The 18,888-nt window shown below is 41.2% G+C and overlaps 1 protein-coding gene across 1 annotated transcript; it reads left to right on the top strand.

The window, feature by feature from the left end:
- Window positions 1-10,591: 10,591 nt before the first annotated feature.
- Window positions 10,592-17,028, top strand: ZNF518B (zinc finger protein 518B). Its single transcript, XM_008573189.1, has one exon. The coding sequence runs from the start codon at window positions 10,592-10,594 to the stop codon at window positions 13,841-13,843; it is 3,252 nt and encodes a 1,083-aa protein (XP_008571411.1). The 3' UTR covers window positions 13,844-17,028.
- Window positions 17,029-18,888: the final 1,860 nt, after the last annotated feature.

Here is an 18,888-nt window from a genome sequence, read left to right as displayed (position 1 = left end):
GGCGTGGAGCCGCCCGCCCGCCCGCCTTTGTGCGCCGCGACCCCCGGCCTCGCTCCCCGCCCCCGGCGTTTTCCAGGAGGCGTCCCCTCCGAGGATCTCTACCGCTCGGCTCCCGGCAGGAAGTGTCGTAAGGAGGCCATTTTTAAAGCCTCCTGCGGGCCTCGGAGATGAGCGTGGACGTTTCTTGGTTTTCTTGACGTGGAGGAGACCCCCCGGCGATCGCTCGGTGGGCCCGGGTCCCCCCCCCCCGGCCCCCCCCCGGGGGAGGACGATGGGCTGTCACCGTCCCCGCGCCCTCCCCTCCTGGCGCCCACGCTCTTAGAGGTGGACTCGCTTTGGAAATGTGGTGCCCTCGGTGTTGAACGTGCCAACAATAAACTCGAAAACCAGACTGGCATTGTCTTTCCTGCGGAGCGTTCAAGGGTGCCCGGGGACGGGCGGGCTCGTCCATCGAGGACCCAGGCATCTCCTGCTGGGGGCAGGGGATAGATGGTGAAGGTTTGAAATGTTCCAAGTGCAGATGTCATTTCTTTGTGGGACCTCCCCATCCCAGCCCGCCCTTTTTATTTTCTTGCCTTTGGGGTTTGGGAATAATTTAAGGACAGGGAAACAAAAGAATGAGTTTCTTAACCAGAGAGGAGAGAATGGGAGAAAACGTTTAACTCCCTCTTTGTACGTTGAGTATTTAATGCATCCCCTTTAAAATACCCCGACTTTCAAAAACTGGGATAATGAACATTGTATGAAGGTAACATTAAAAAATGGAAAGCGAAATACTGAGTGCTTTCTCCTTTTTAGAAATGGGTGTCTACACAGCTAAACTGTGACGTTTTGTTAAAATCCTTAAAACATATTTTTTTTAGGTTTAGAATTGAAATCACTAAGAGTAAGGCAAACTTCGTTCTCTGGAAGCTTGTAGTAGTCTCCTGTAGAACAGCAGAGAGCGAGAATGGGAATGCATCCCTTTATCTCTCAGTCACTTATGGGAAGTTCATCGCAACCTGTGACGCGCATGCAGAACAGGAGATAACAGTCCAAGGGTTCTGGAAACCCAGAAAAGATTGTTTAGTCTCTTTAAGTAGAATACAAATAGAGTGGTTGGTTTTTTTTTTACTTTCTTTGGTACTGTCTTTGACGTAGGATGCATTTTTTAAAAATTATTTTCACTTGGATCTAATATAGCCTTGAAAAATAACACTTTTGTACGCATCTAGTTTTGTTATTGCTAGTAATATTCATTGCAAGTGCAATTTGAAAAGAGCAGACAAAGGAGAGCATTACTTTATTTATTGGGACTCCTCCCTGATTTGTTATGCCAAACTAATGTAGATTTTTTTTAAAAAAATAGTAGATTAAAAAAAAAAAAAACCCATCTCTATCTCTCCAGATCTATTTGCCTTTAAGAAAGGGGATCTGGGCCACTTTTTCTTCAAGAGGAAGAACAAAGGACACTTTTGTTACTGTCACTATGAAGCCTGCCTCTTCTTTCATTTATTGATTCATTCTTTCAACAAATGCGTGTTGAGTGCCTTCGTTGGTCAAGCCCTATGCTGTTGATTATAATAATCAAGGTCGTCACCAGTGAGAATTTTCTAAGCTTGATTGTTCTCAAACTGCATGTTGTCTACTACATTTTGTTTGTTCACATACGCGAACCCAGCCAACTTGCACTTTCCAGGATTCGTCCTTGGAGTGAAAGCAGCTAGAGGTCATCTAATCTAGATGTTCTCATCCTGGGGTGGGGGTAGGAGGCATAAGAATCATCCAGGAATAATTTTCAACTGGTACCTGAGCCCCACCCAAGGAAAAGGGTGATCTGATGCATTAGGTCATGTGAGTCCTGGGAATCTTTTTTTTTTAAGCTCCCTGGGTGACTTTGACACACATCCCTCCTTGAGAAGCACTTCTGGGACTCATTCCCTTTATTGTCTAGAAGAAATGCCCCCCAGAAACCACGGCTGCACAGGTCCTGGACTTAAACTCAAGTGTCTGGCTTCTGTTGCAGGCCTCTCTGTGCAGCGCCTTGCTGCTGCCCAGGGTTCTGAGCATAGAAGCCTACACCAGGGCCTGAAGTTGTAAGGGCACTTGACGCCTGAGAAGAGGAGGCCGGAAAAGTTAAGTGCCCATGGGGACTCATGCTGTGACTCCCATCTGCAGCTCCACAGCTCCAGCAGGAAGTAAGAATAGTGCTCAGAGGCAGCAGATGCTGACTTCAGGTCACAGCCTCACTCACAGGGTAGCCCAGAACAGAATGTAGACTGGACACATGGCAAGGTAGCCCAAAACGGAATTTAGACTGAACACCAGTGGCTGCTGTTCACCAACTCTGTGACCTTGGAAAAGCCACGTAGCTTCTCCAGACTCATTATCTTGGAAGAAGCAGTTAACTGAAAGCTTGCTTTGAAGAGCATCAAGGTAACATGTGAGCCTGCTTCTGCAGGCACCCCTTCTGCCTCACTTGAGCCAGGGTGCTCCAGGATTGACAGGCAGCCAGCCACTGAGAGAGCACCACAGTCAGATCCCTGATGTACCATTTGCCACTTTACTGAAAAGATACCCACCATCTCCTGGCAGCCTGTGGTAGGTGTCAGGGTGAAACGGTCCCACTCTGTGCTCTTTGTACTCCTACCATGCCAGGCACGGTGCCAGAAACATTCAAGTTTCTAAAAATCTACAGAGTAGATACTCTAATTTCACACCTTAGAGCATCAATCCCAGACCTGCCAGTGGCCAAAAAAAAACGGGGGTGTCTCATTGGTGTTTCCAAGGTCACATGGCTAGTCTTCCGAGTCTTGTCTAGTCACTATTACAGTCCCAAGTGGTGGTCTTGCCCCTCTTCCAGGCACCCACAGGTGGGTTAGGTATGTAAACTGCTGTACAGGGATGTCAGTATTATTCCTGCCATTTCCATGTGCTCCTGCACCTGTAATATAAAGTGGTTCTCAGCGTTGGCTGTTCACCTGGGAAGCTTCTAAAACCCCCAATGCCAGACTGCACCCGCCCCCCGGCCCTCCTCAATTAAGTCAGAGTCTGGGGGATGGGGCCCAGGCATCTTTATTTTTAAAGCTCATTGGCAATTTCAGTGTGCAGTAGGGTGACCAACTGTCCCAGAAACCACCTTTAAAAAAATAAGTTTAGACTGGCCAGTTGCTCAGTTGATTAGAGTGTGATGCTGATAATACCAAGGTCCCAGGTTTGATCCCTGTACTGGCCAGCTGCCAAAAAAATAAAGCATAAAAATAAGTTGAACACTCTGGACATATGACAAGTTGGTTGCCTTAATACAGCCAAGGTTAAGAACCACTGGTTTAGTGAGAGAGAGTTTTTCTGTGTTTGATTATACTTTCTATTAAACTCTTAATCCATTTCTTGTGCAAAATTTTGGGTTTTCTTTAAGGCAAAAAAAAATAAAATAAAATAAAATAAAAAGAAGGGAGAGAAATACAAAAATATGTGGGTCCTTTGTTTTTAGCATCTTTAAAGACCTGAAGTCACTTGGTGTGTTTCATAACATTGAATTTTGTAATATTGCTTGTAATATTACCTTATTATATATTTACATACATATGTGTGTGTGTGTGTGTGTGTGTGTGTGTGTATATATATATATATATATTTTAATGCTAATAAAAACATTTCGACTTTTTCACATATAAAACTATAAGTTTTAGACTTCAAGGGCTCTAGCACTGGTCAGTCTTTATTTTGAAACGTTTTCTCTTAAGCTTTTGGAGGGGGGAAGCCTAAAATCATTTCCTTTGTTTTTAGATGTAGACTCAATTGATGTGCCCAACAGTGTCAAGCTGATCCCCAAAGAACTCCCTGTAGAAAGGGCTTGAGGGAGAAGATCCTTGTCTCCAGCCAACTGATGAGCTCCTGTTGCTATAGACCTTTATCTCATCAGGCTCATTTGTTAATACTACCAGTTTCTGCTTCTCTGGGCTTTACTGGACTCTTCTGCATTTGAAGAAGTCTTACAAAAATGTGTTGACTTATTTCTTGACAAAACGTCTCTTTGCCAAGCATTAAGTTACCTACCACCTGCATATACCTTTTTTCCTTTGTCCTCACATCAACTCTGTAAATTTGACATTATTGTTACCATTTTACAAGTGAGAAAACTCAGGCCCAGATAGGTTAACAAGCCTGAAATCACACAGCTAGTAAGCCAACGACCTAGGTTTTGAACCTTGTTCTTGATGTCCCAAGGTCATTACTCTTTTCATTCTGTTACACTGAGCTGCTTTCACCCAGAAAGGGTGATAGGGGCTTCTCGCACAGCCTTCTTGCCACATTCTGTTGCCCAAGCAATACATTTGGTTTCAGAAGAAAATCTGGGATCCCAAGGATGGTATGTTTGTCAGCAACGTTTGTATATTTTGTCATCAGGGCAATCAATTTGCAGTTCAGTCATTTCTAAGTGCAGGGTTGTTTGCCATAAAGATTGTAATGCTTAATTGATGTATTTTCCTTGTTTAGATTTATTTACCCATTCACTACAATTTTGGTTAGTGATAATGGTGAAAAAGCTATTGCTGAGGCAAGTTTCTTTCTAAATATTATCCTTCTGGGAAAATATTGGCAATTTACATGTCTAATGTTGGATTTTTTTCCCCAGTCAGGTATTAGTTGTCTGCGTGTTACTGGACACTTTGGGCTAGGATTGTTTTGGAATTTTATAATTATTTGGTTATTGGGAAAAGTTAGACTAGCCTTTACTGTGGCTAAATAGTGGCTGTGCCATCGGGCTGAGGGCTTTGCATACATTATCTCATTTGCTTGTCCTAATCACCTATTAAATTTGATGATACCAAAGCCTGTTGCCTTCTTTGACAATGAAGAGAGAGAAATCACTTGCCTGAGAACACAGCAAATAAGGGACAGGATCAGAGTTTGAACTGCAAACCTTCCACCTCCGTTTCCTTTGCTCATCATGGGTACAGCAGCTACATGCCTGCCCCAGCGATGGATGTGGTGAAAGCAACACTGAAAGGAGGATTTCTGAGTCAGAATTCCTGAAAAGAGTTGCTTAAGTTTGCTTTCTCCACCCAGAAAGGATGCAGTTGGTCAACTGAGTTTTCTGGGCATCTCTCATGAACAAAAATGTATTCACATACATTGGTCCATGTAGCATGCATGTGATATAATAGGCTAGCCATTTTTTTCCCCCTTTCACATTCATATCTATAATGGAAACAGATTTATTTGCTATGGGGATATTTTACAGTTTGGCTAATCTTCGAGAGAAGTGGGTGAGGAAAAGGTAGTTCAGTAACTAGCTTCTATGAGGGTACTTCAAAAAGATTGTGGAAAAATACAATTAAAAGATAATATGAATCTTTTCATGAACTTTTTGAAGTACCCTCATATATAAACCTAAATTGTAGCAAGTATTCTTGTAGTTGGAGTATCTTTTCTGCGGGGATTGTAAGCAGTTAGCCACTTTTCCACTAAAGCTAGGTGAGTATGTTGCTCACCAGGGTGAATTACCTTTTAGGCTGTACAACCAAACAAATAGGATCAAAATTATAAAATGAGATTCAGTGTATGTTTGGAAAGAGCAGTTGTCAGGCAGAAGCCTATATTTTAGCCCCTCTATTTATGCAATTGGCAGAATTTATTCATTAAAAAATGGAAAATAATATTTTTAACAGCTTATGATGCGTCAATACCTTATCTAAACACTTTTACATTATCACATTTAATCCTCATGATTACCCTATGGGGTAGGTACCGATAGCTGTCTCTGTTTTACAGGTGAGGAGTCAAACAGCCCCAGATCACAAACCTAGAAAGTGATGGAACTGGGATTTTAAACCCTGTATGTAATCTGATTCCAGAATCTGTAGCTTCAGACACTTTAGAGGTCAACTCCTTCCTTTTTAATAAGAACTTCCATAATCTTTTATGTTTTCATTGTCACTCAACTGTTTTCTTTCAAACTCAATATTTTTTTTTTCCCGTATGTCCCTAAAATAAGTCTTCCGACCAAGTGAGCTGAAAATAAAAAATAAAACCCACCAACAGTGAATACTAGGCCTTTTCTCAGGACTTTACTTTGAGGAAAGATGGGACTCAGTCCAAGGAACACATTTGTGACATGCTACGCCCCTTCTCTTTGGTGCGTGGCAGTCATCTTTGGCTGATGCTGTAGATAATTCTACATTTAAAAGTTCACTGTATGCTGTTAACTAATTTTTGGAGAATAGACAACCTAATATTAAATGGACATCTTATTTATTGTGCCACAGAGTTAATAATACTTAGTGTTTTCTGTGTTTTTGAGAGCCTACCTACATTATCTGAAAGAAAGAATACATGTTTCTGCTTCTAGGAGGTCAAAGGCTTTTGTTAACAGGCGTGCTGAGTTTGGGAGGCAGATGCACACAAATGCCAGAGTTAGTAGTAATTTATTAAGTGCGGCAGGCAAACGCATGCATGGCCCTTTATCTGCAGTGTCTTATATTCCTTGGTCATAAGCCCACTGGGCATTACCTGGTCAAGGAGGGCTAAGTTTCTCAGATGGTTGTACTTGGACGTGAACAAGATGAAGGGAGTTGAATGGAAGGAACAGGGTCTGGGCAGCCCCTTCCTCAGGAGGCCTCCTGTGCCCACAGGACTGTATCCGTGTAAATACAAACATCAGAGCAGTCTTCATTCTTCCGTGCTGCTGCATCCATTTACCCTTGTCTTCGACTGTTATAGCTAAGATGTTTTTTCCTATCGCTAGCCACACAAGTTGAACAGGTGAAAGAAAATCTCATCTGCTTGTTTTGAAGAAACTTCCTATCTTTGTCACTGGGACTGAGGGAAGTAGCAATGTAAGTACCATTGCATTATCTTGAGAATAGTTTAGAAGCCAAGAAGATACTTTTCAATCAGGTGACAATTCAGTCATGACCCAAGAGCCCTACCTTTTCCATTGAACTATATTTGTTAATCACAGCGTCATGCTTCATACTGGCACTTGCTCCTATGGGTTCTTAATTCAAAGTAACTGCTGAGAAAGTTTTACAGGGGCACCTCCAAGAGGACTCCGCATTCTTCAGGCACTGTTGCTGCCTTGGTCAATTCTCCAGGGATGTCCCTCCATCAGGACATTCTGTACTTCTTGCTCATGGACATGATGTTACCATCCAGTCTATCTTATAGTCTCCAAGTCTTCAGTTTTAGAAGGAATAACACCCCATAACTTTTAAAAGAACTTAAAAAGAAAATAGCAAAACTGTCTTCTGTGATTTTTTGAAGAATCTTGGAGGATGGGAAAGGTGCTGAAAAACTGAAAATGTGTCCATGGAATCCTGGTTTAGATGATTCTTCAAATAGAGGAATTTTGTCATATGATTTATTTGAGAATTTCTTAGGATTAATATATAACATGTTATGTTGAAATAGTAAGCAAGTTGTGCCAGGCAAGTAAGTTAATTAGCTGCTTTTTTTCCTCTTTTACACACACACACACACACACACACACACACACACACACTAGTAGGATTATGAGTCTGGTAGATCAGAGATACATATATCGACTGATACTCAAATCTTTTGAACAGAATTGAGAACTAAGAACTGGATAAAAGAAGAGGTGTGCAGAATATAACTGGTCTATCAAGAGAAATTAAGGTGTTTTTGGTGGCTCCGGAGTCAAGGGAAGGAGTTTTCTGTTTATGGGAATATTAGAGCATCAACTGTGTGGTCAGTTGGTAAAGATATTTTAAGGATTTAAATGTTGCTGAAAGCTTCAACCAGCGATTTTGAATGCTGGTTTTTCATCAGGATTACGTGGGGTGCTTTTATAAAGCACAGAGTCTCTGCCACTTCTCTCTCCCCCAAGACTTAGATTCACTAGTTTTGAGATGAAGCCAGGGAGTGTCTATTTTAGCTGTGATTCTAAGCCTGCCCCAGATTTGGAACCAGTGGACCAGATCCTTCTTATTACCCGTCTTAAGTCTCTGCGTTCTTTGGGCCTATGGTTTTCTTAGGTTCTGGTTGCAGCCATGGCTGCTTCTGTTTTATCTGATGAAAATGCCAACATGAACATGATGATAGTAGTGTTCTTAGATGATAAAGTCTGTGATTTCAAGTGAAATTTCTGGGCTTAGAAATCATCTAGTTCAGCCTTTTGTTGTATAGATGAGCAAGCAGATGCATATGGGTGGCTTGCTTGATGTCACTTGATTAGTAGCAGATATTCTGGGTGTCACTTCTACCTCTCTACATTAAAGCCACTTTACAAACTTGGAAAATAAAGGATGTGTCAGCTTCTCCTAGTGACTCCTGAAAGTTCTATCTGTTATCAATACCAGGAATGCAGTAGCCTATGAAAGCCCTTGTCTTTGCCCATGATTACCTGTTTGGCAGTTTGGGGCATTCGTGTGTCCTGTCCAAAATCATGGTCCCCTAGCATAGGTGTGTGTTTAAACACTGAGGTGATAGACAGCACCTTGCAACCCCACAAGCCTCTATCCACTTGAAACCTAAGTATTCTGTGCACATTTATGCATGTCTGATTGAGTCTCTAGATGCCCTCGGACTTAATTGCATGCTGGAAATTGCTTTTGAAAGAGGGTAACTGTCTTTCACAGAAGAAATGCAGCTTGTCACCAAATATGATAGGTTATTAGGTACTTTCCAAAGCTGCTTTTAAAGGGCAGGTTTTATGCCATATCCGAATATGCAGCGATTGTTTCTCCTGACCCTACAGAGAACCTTTCTGCTCCCCCAAGTCAGCCCTTCAGACTATGTGTGGCTCCTGGCCTGTGAGCAGCATTCCAGAAAGAAGTGCTAATTCTCTCTTGTGTTGCTGCCCATCTTTGAACAGACACTGAGTGCCTCTGTGTGCCTCTTAACACTTGTGGAAGGACTTTAAAATTTCAACCCTCTTTAGGGTTTTAGTTATCACGGCAGCTCTCAGAGAGGTTGGATAAGTGTCCTTAATTCTAATTGCCAGATGAAAAACTTTAGCTTCAAAAGATTTAAGTGGCTTTTTAAAGTCATAAAAGAAAGGCTTTTAGCACATCCCAAACTAGAGTGGTGTTTGTTTGGCTCCTAGTTCTATATACTCTGAAAAAGAAGTGTCATTAAAGGTTGTGTAGAAATTAGTCACTGTGTTCCATGTCATATGTGTGAGTATACTAGAGTGAGCACTATAGAAAACATTTGTCACCTCTGCTGCCCCTGTCCAAGCCATTCACAGTCTCCCAGCTGCCATCCTTGTGCCCCTCACAGGCTCCTGTCCTCACAGCAGCTAGAGGCTGTGGTTGGAATACAGATCAGTTCGTATCGTGCCACTGCCCAGTCTCTCCCCTGCTCGCCCTTCTCATTGGAGGAAAAGCCCATCCGTAGGGTGTTGTGTTGTACATCTTTCCCTGACCAGTCTCCCCTTCCCTCTGGCTGTACCTATTACTCTCCCTGTCCCTTGCTCATTCAGCTCCAACTTTGGATCCTCCTTGCCGTTCCTCATGTGTGCCAGGCCCCCCTCACACAGACCTGTGCCTTCTCTGCTTGAAACACCTCTTTCTCAGACAGCCATAGTGCTCCCTCCCTGGTTACCCCCAGTCTCTGCTCGAGTGCCAACTTAGTGAGAGGCCTTTCCTGACCATCGTCACCTCCACAACCCACCCTGCCCCATATCACATAGGTGTCTCTACCTCCGTGCCCTGCTTTGTAGTATTTTTTTTAGTAGCTGTCTTGCCACCATTTGACATAAATTTATAATGTTTCTCCCCTATGTAGTATATGCATCATGAGGGTAGGGGCTGATTTGCTTTTGATCACTGCTCCACAGCGGTTAGAATAAAGCCTGGCACATGATAGATGCTCAATGATCTGTTGAGGGAATGATTGTCTTTCTAATATTGTCAGTATTGCTGGGTTCTTACCACTTGTGAAAGTAACTTGAGTGTGTGGGCGACAGAGCTGGTATCCAAGCTAATAACAACGCTATAATGTGGAAGCAGATGTGAACTCCTGGGCCAAAGCCCTTGCTCTACCACTTGATAACTAATGTGTTCAAAAACTGATGATGTCCTGTACAAGGTTTTTGTGAGACTAATATGAAAATATACCTGTGAAATTGCTAGGAAGTGTTCATTGACACTTAAAAATAACTTTAACTAATCGAAGGCTGTTCTCAGTGGCTGCTATGATGTCCTTGCTACTGGGATATCTGTGTTCATGGTAGGTCTAAAGTGGTGCTTTTTAGGGGGCTAAGTTTGAAAATATTTTTGATTTAGGCTTGTTTGCCAACTCTGTTGTGTTATAACACATGTGTTATATGTTGAGATTTAGCATAAAATTCCCAAGGCCATTGAAATATAGAATAAATTTGGTAACAGCTTAACTAAATCTTAAGTTCTTGTATTAATCATGCTTTATGATTTTGTTTTCCTTTAGTGTTGCCTGGAAGACCAGATAATTGAAAGCAATCATATTTTGGTATCATGGACCTACTGTGGCGGTATATAAAAAGAGATAAGTATGCTCCCAGGAAGTAGCTGCTGCTCTACCAATCACAAAATGTATTGAAGGGTGCCTCCTAAGAATTTTATCATGTGAAATCTTTCTGATTTTCTATCGGCTCTTTTTAGAAATGCAGATGAAGAAAATGAAGGATATTGGACAGCAGTTGTATACTACGCAAATGAATGGCAGCCATAATTCCTTGACCATGTCTCCCAAACAACCTGATACTAACAGAGCAACTCGACCAGATAGACAAGAAGTGCAGACACTTTTGTATCAAGGCTCAGAGGCAGAGGCTGCCACAATGACCATTGCTACATGTGTACAATGCAAAAGTGTTCATCAGATCCCTCTTCAAGATTTGAAAAAGGGCACCGGGCAAAGCCAAAGGGAAGGCAAGTATGTCTGCTTCCGATGCAGCTTTGGTGTGGCTCCTCCCCATTTTCATTTTGTGAACAATAATCCCAGTGCTGCTCATGTTGGAAATAAAACTGAAGCCATCTCAAGTTCTGTCAATAACAAATTTAAGGTAAGGAACTTTAAGCCAGGCAAATACTATTGTGATAAATGTCGATTTTCCACAAAGGACCCTCTGCAGTACAAAAAGCACACACTTCAGCATGAAGAGATTAAATTCATTTGTTCTCACTGCAGCTACATCTCTTACACAAAAGGAGAGTTTCAGAGGCATTTGGTGAAACATACAGGCATTTTCCCTTATCGGTGTGAGTATTGTGACTACGGTGCTATTAGAAATGATTATATCGTCAAGCACAGGAAAAGAGTACACGAGAGGGCAGGTGCAAAACGGCCACCCAAAACCCTTGCCAAGCTGGAGCCACAAAAAGCCAGCTCTTCAAAACAAAACGCAGGGCTTTTAAAAGTTTCCAGTCCAAGGACTACATTTCAAAATACGTTGTCAGATCAACTTTCAGGATTCTCTCTCCATGCAAATAAAGACAAAATGCACAATATCATGTTGTTACCTGAATCAAAGGAATACCAAAAAGATGTGGTGTGTATTCCAAAAAAAATGACCCTATCTGAGCCAAATGAAGTCAGTCTGTTTGAGAACAAAAGTGTTGAGGTGGAAGTGTTGTCCCCTGCAAAAGAACCTGTTCAGCCAGGTATGCCATTAACAGTTGTGGCACCAGCGGAACTAGTTGTCCCTGCAAATTGTTTAGCCCAGTTGATAGACGTGAAGGTTGTCAACGGCACACAGCAGCTTGTTCTGAAATTGTTTCCACTGGAAGAGAACAACTCCCTTGAAGCTGGCAGGGGTGATAGAAGTCATTCTGGGCGTATGACTAAAAAGAATGGTTCAAATGAGTCAGAAAAAATAGTTTCTGCAGAAAAATCTAAGTCACTAACCATTGAAGGGAATGTTGGAAAACTTGTAGGCATTGATAATCTTCAATCTTCAGTTAAGGAGCAACTAAAAAATGTGAAATGGGTACGGTCTTATGATTTTTTAATGTCAAATTCTAGTATGCACAACCATGGAGAATCATCTCTCAATTCCGATACATTTCAGGAGTTGCAGGATAAATATCTGTATCCACATCGAACTTCTCTTCCTTCCATTGCCTTAAAAAGTCATTCTCCAGCATCTCTAGTAAAAAACAGGGTTTTATGTGGTCTTGGAGCAGCATTAGACCCTTTTCCATATAAAGCTTCTGTTTCTTTTGCTGAAGGTGGAAGAGACTTGCACAGTGACGCACAGCAGCTATTTCCTCTTGCTGCTTCACCAGCGACTGTTTCCTTCTCTGGGGAAAAGGGCTTATTGCCTGCAAGTAGGAATGACTTGGAACCTAGAAGTAAGATCAATATTCCTGTGAAAATGATTCCCTCTAATAGGAAGCTGGAAGATAACCAGACAGAGGAATCCAAGGCAGTTTCAAATACAGGCCAGCTTTCCTCTCAACATAAAAGTGAGTATTTTAACATAAATATAACAGGGGACGATAGAAGTAGATCTCATCAGCCTGGGGATAAACCTTTGGAATTAAAGAATTTGGAAAGGACTAGTGACACTTTTGATGGCCCGGTCATTTCATCAGTATTTTCTCTGAGCTCTGGATCTGAAAATGTCCCTGAGGGCATTAAATGGAATAGTTCAACGTCCAAAATAAAGTCAATTGAACTGTTACGCAGAAAGATAGCTCAGTTAATTGAATCCTGTGGCAAGCCTTCATCTTTGGCTGCAAATAGTGCACATCGTCGTTCTGTGGGGCAGGTGTCAAAGGCAACTTCGAAAGCTACTCCTGAAGGTATTCAGGAAATAAATGTGTCATTCACTAGCCCTGGCTATTCCACATGTACTCTCCAAAAACCTCAGAATGTTGGTGGTGTTACAGGAAATGGACAGCTTATTCGTCAGCAAATATATCCACAGTTTGTTGATGGCAGCAATGGGAAAACCGAAAACAGGGTGACTGGGAAGGCTCATGTTGCTACTCCAGTGTTGATCCCCAAAGGGGCTGTGTTGAGGGTTCTTAATTCTTCTGAGGATGCCCACATTATAGAGGCCACTTGCGAAGCACCTGTCAGCATACCTTGCAATGAAACACAGTTGTTAAAACCAGTCCCCTTCTGCCCTGTGAAACAGACAGACTCCGGATTACAGCCTTTGACAAGTGAGAGTGGGCCAATAGACATGTCCCAAAATCTTGAGGCATCTCTTCAGCCTAAACCAAGAAAAGAGGGTGCAATCTGTAGCACCACCCCTAAAAAAACCGGCCCCCTGCAGGGACAGCAAGGAAGCAGTGAACTGAGGAAGCAAGGCAGGCTGCTGTCCAGAAGTGTCCCTATAGGTAGGAATAAAGCCAAACTAGTAAACGTGTCCAAGAAGAAGAACAAGATTCAGGCTGACCCCAGCTGCTGTCTCAAGGACCCTGCGATTTTTCAGGTTGCAAGACAGCTTCGACTGATAGCAGCTAAACCAGATCAGTTGATTAAATGCCCCCGTCGGAACCAGCCGGTCATTGTGTTAAACCATCCTGATGTGGACTCACCAGAAGTGACCAATGTGATGAAGGTGATAAATAAGTACAAGGGCAATGTCCTCAAAGTTGTTTTATCTGAGAGGACTAGGTGTCAGCTGGGCATCCGGCGGCATCATGTGCGGCTGACCTACCAGAATGTGGAGGAAGCCAATCAAATTAAAAGACAAATGATGTTGAAAATGAAACTGAAAAAAGTTCATAAAAACAACTACCAGGTAGTGGATTCCTTGCCTGATGATTCATCACAGTGTATGTTTAAATGCTGGTTTTGTGGGCGGCTGTACGAAGACCAGGAAGAGTGGATGAGTCACGGCCAGCGGCATTTGATAGAAGCCACCAGAGACTGGGATGTTCTTTCTTCCAAGGGCAAATAAGTAAAAAAATTGGTCTTTGAAGCAAGTTGTTTTTCTTTTAGTTTATTCTGGTTTAGGGTCCCCCCACACCAGACTCAATAGGAGAAATACAGACTGTAGCAATGAGAGGATTGTTAATTCTTAAGATCCCCTATAGGAATGTCGAGAGCCAGGGGTCATAACCTGAGATACGTGATTGGACCTCGGAAGGTATTTGAAGCCTCTAAAATTGTACGCACAATCGATGTACATGTATTGTTCTGGAGAGAGGATGTGAAACTTTCAACAGATTTTTCAGTGGGATCCGAAATCTTTCATTGTTTAGTACTCCTTTTTCTGAGTAGATACAAATCTTTTGTAATCCATTCAAAGGAGCAAGAATGTTTTACACATGCTCTTTATATAAATGCTACTTAAGAATTAAACCTGTTTTAGTGTGTACACGTCCATTTTTGTTTTGGCTTTAACTTGTCTCCTGAGTATTTGGTACATGATGGAAATTATATTTTCTGCTTTGTTATGTTAAATTTGGTTATAGAAAAATGGCCATTTTAAAAATCCCTCCCCCACTCTGTAATACTCATAAGTGTTCCCTACAGCACGGAGAGTTGCTTTTGTCACCCATTTTACGGAATGGTTTCAAGGGTTTGCCTGAATTTACTACTTCAACAACAGGTGTTAGGAGAAGAAAGAAAACATTTTCAAGTTTTTAGATTTGCTTTCTATTAAAATATCTTGATTTATTACAGTTGGGTAGGGAATGTGCCATTTTGCCAACAACAACAAAAAAAGACGGTTACTGAAGGAAAATATCTAAAATTAAGTCTCTTTGCCCTTTCCACTCCCACAAACATAAAGTGTGACCAATTTAAAATGTGATGGAACAGGCTTACAAAGTAAATAAAACTTGGGAAGACAATTCGAGGTAGGCCTGTGAAGTGAAAGGGACTTAATGTGACTTTTCATTTGGGAACCCGTCCGAGACCTGGCGGAAGCTGCCTGCTCCTGTTGATCACTTACAGCTCATGCGCCGGATTTTAGCCTCCTTTGCTTCCTTGCTCACTTCCTGTCCCTTTTCTTCTGTGCCTGTAAGGCCCCTTAAGATTTTCCCTTATTAGACTACTAGAAATGAGCAGGAATCAACAAAATGGAAAGTTCCACTGTGTTTGCTCAAGTTTTAGGAAGCTATTCCTGGTTTTTATTGCTAGTAGCAATCTGCTCTGATGTTTCTCAGCCACAGACCTGCTTTCCTTGTTGCTTGCCCTTCCTAGGTAGCAACTCCGAGAACACTTTCCACACCCCCTCTGTCCCTGCAATGTCAGGACTTTACTGATCTATACACCACCTTTGTGCACATTGGAAAAAAAAATCCCACCCTCTGCACAGGTGCAGCTTCTCGGGCAGACAGATGGCTTGGAAAATGTAGCTCAAGACTTGGTTTTAGTCCTCACTTGCCCACACGGCCAGGCACCGACTGTCACACAGAACACAGGTGGCCCAGCCACAAGGCAGCCCCAGCTGGCGTTTTCCTCCCTCCAGGGACTGCTCCCTCCTTAGGGGATTTATTGGTGCAGAGAATGAATTGAGGGTGGGGGGGCTGTTAAATCTGAATAGGATACCAGTGATTTCTATCGTATTGGATAGTCAATTGGAGACTTCGTGATTTTTCTTTTCACATGAGAATGTCTTAATTATCCTGTGATAGGTGGGATTGTAGTCCTTTGTAGTTGGTTCTCATTACAGATAATCAACATGTATTATGTATAATTCAATACATGATAATTGAATTGATTAATTGGTTAATTTTTATCGAAACTTAAAACTTGTTTTTTTATATATGTGTGTACACATATTTTTTACAATATGAAAATTGCAGTAGCTAATTTTCTGATTTCCTATTTTATGTAGGATGAAAAATGCAAAACATTTTATATTCTAGAAATTTATTTTGGGAGTACATTTTTATAATAGTCTGATCTCATTTTAGAAAAAGAAAGCAAAGTAAGTGATGGGGTCTGGTTTATATGAATAAACTAGAGTAGAAACCCCCTAGGGATCATTTTATTACACCATTTAGTCCTCGTGCATTTTTGTTTGTTGCTTTTTGGGAAATGAGTCTTGTGTACCACACTGCTACATAAAGGAGAGCATCCTGAAGTTTTATTCATGTTACAGACTTATACCCTTTCAGCATCAAAGAAAGTTCCTAAAATGTGGAGAGAAGAAAGGCTGTGATTATTTTTTTCTTTTTTCTCCTTCAATACCTCAGCACTTGCAGCTTTTTCCTGAAAGGCTAGAAATCAGGAACAGTGTTAAGTGTCAACATGAAATATTTACACTCTGCAGCATCAGCTATTTTTCAAGTATTATCTAAAACACAACTTATGTAATTATATGAAGCTGAATTTTGTGAGTAGGATATGAAGCAAAGCTTTTGGGGATTTTCAGAACTATAATGCTTTTTAAGGAATTAAGAGGGTTCCTGGAAGTCATTAAAATGGGAGAGCAAAAGTGGCTGTCTTTCCTAAATAGATTTAGAAAACAGTTTGTTAACATGTAGGTAGGTGTCATGAAATGTACACATTTCTAACAAAATTGGAGGGTATAGGGCAGAACACTGTGTTGAATATTTGTATACTCTTATCTTGATTTGGAAGGACCTCCAGTCACTACGTTTTGTTAGCAGTACTAATAAAATTACTTTAAATTTATTTTTTAATGTAAGTTTTCTTATTTTGGGGGGCCAGAAATGAGACGATTTTGTTGTATTTATGATATAGACAAATAGAGTAAAAATAAAAAAGAATAAAAACACTGACTCAAAGTATATTCTAATAGATTATATTTTATTCAAATTCTTATCCCTAGTCCAAAACATTTTGTGAGCCCCTGTCATGGGCCAAGTGCTATTTGTTAAACTAAACTGAACACAATGTATTACCTTCAAAAGCTCCATCCCTCCTTTAGGACATTTATATAAGCCATCCCAGAAAATGAAGATGTGATGCTGCTCAGCCTTTGAAATAATTTTTGAATCTGTAAATGTCTATATGAGCAGAAAACAAAACTTTGTGTAACATGTTTTAAGCATTATTATAATTCCTGTGTTAACAGTTTGTGTGTCTGCTGCTCTGGTTTTGAAACACGTTTGTATATAGATATAGAAGTTGGCGTAAATTTTGTTAAATAAAGCAATTGTAAAATTTTCTCTGCCTTTTCATTTCAAATGTTAAGCAAGGTGGCTTACCCATGTGGTTCATTATACAGCCTATCTGGTATGATATATTTCTGAATCACATCAAGCAAGCTCATTACTCCACACAACACAGGCGTTTTGAATTCTACCGGACAGGGCATATTTTGAATAAGATGCACTGCTGCTTAATGAGGCATACCCTGATTGGAGTCCAGGTTGCTTTCTTGTTTTGCTTTGGCTGAAATTCACAATAGCTGTGGGTTTGGACAGCAGCATCAATTTTCCTGCCATGGTCAGTGGCCTCAGCAGATAGGTGTGTGGGCACTTAACCTGCCTTCCATGTCTAGCCTCTCAAGTAGGAGGTGGGTTTGGGTGGAAGAGTTCCCAAGCAGTTGCTGAGCCTGCTGGCCAGTGTGAGTGAGGTTGCACTGTTGATGTCATCACCCCAGATATAATTGATCCCTTACACTTGATTCCAGGTCTGTTTGGGAGGAAGGAGTATGAGGATATTTGTATGATTAATGTCCTCATCTCTCTCCCAGAGCCCGAGGAGTCAAAAATGGAAAGGAGAATTGGAGATAATATTGAGATAATTATTGGCAGACCCTGAGGAAAAAATGTGAGTTGCCTAAGTTCAGCAATTTGATTGATTAATTTACTATCTGAATTGAAATGAGTCATCATCATCATCCTTGAACCCTATGGGATTAGTCTAAATTGTCACCGTTGGCAGTAGTCATTTAGTGGAGAGTAGAGATCAGGTGAGGCAGTGGGACCCTGAAGAGGGATGTGTGTTAGGCATGGACTGCCGGGGTTGGCTGTAGTGTGCTGAATAGAATAGGAACTTGGGCAGATGTGACTTCAAGGCCAGAAAGCTAGGAAGTGGCAGTCACTTGTACACACTAAATTATTAGGAAAACGTAAGCTCAGGAAGATTAGAACACCTGATACACCAGGTGTACATAAGGATGAATGACATGTCATGTATAGGACTTTTAGCAGGAGCACCATGCTACCCCCTCGTATCTGTAAAGCCCTTGCTGCCTTGGCCGCTCTCAGTATGAGTTGCTTTTTTAAGATTGCAATGTCCATCAGGCATACTGGTTGGAATGAGATGCCATGCTAAGGAATTTAGACTAAGTCTAGAGCAGCACTGTCCAAATAGAAACAGTGTAAGCCAATCTGTAATCACAGTTGAGAGTAAGAAAAACAGGTGAAATTCCATGTTTTATTTGACCCAGTACATCTAAAATATTTAAGTCTTTCAAATCAGCCCAAAATGTATTGATCCAAACTTTATTTTCCCAAAGTTTAGAAATCTGGTGTGTACAAGCGTACTTCAAAAAGTTCGTGGAAAAAATAGAATTGAAAGAATACAAATATTTCCACAAGCTTTTTGAAGTACCCCTGTATTTTGCATATACAGCATGTTTCAATTTTTGATGCTAAATTTTGAGTTAAAAGCAAACCTACCAAAACACTAAAGTTTTTAATGAAAAAATATTTTATACTGCTTTTATTTTTAAGTTTAAATTAAAAATTAAGTTTCTCAGTCACCCCAGCCACATCAAGTGTTCATATCCCTGGTAGCTACCATATCAAATAGTATAAGAGAAGGAAAGCATACTGTATTGTATATTGGTTTGCTTGTCTGAGCTTGATGGGAAGCATTGAATTTTTTTTTTTTTTTATCATTATACAACGCAGTTGATTGTCATGGCCCTTTATGGATTTTGTCTATGTATCTAAAATGAGGCGAGGCTAGGCTTCACTAACTCACTTTAGCGGGATGCCAGTTCTGTGCCAGATTCTGAATGAATGCTGAGCAGTTCTAGTCTCTAGACAAACAGTTGCACATGGGACTTTTTGA

Source organism: Galeopterus variegatus, unplaced genomic scaffold (genome assembly GCF_000696425.1).
Source record: "Galeopterus variegatus unplaced genomic scaffold, G_variegatus-3.0.2 Scaffold51, whole genome shotgun sequence".
Taxonomy (NCBI): Eukaryota; Metazoa; Chordata; class Mammalia; order Dermoptera; family Cynocephalidae; genus Galeopterus; species Galeopterus variegatus.
The sequence above is the reverse complement of the archived record's forward strand: the minus strand, read 5'-3'. Positions and strand labels throughout refer to the sequence as shown.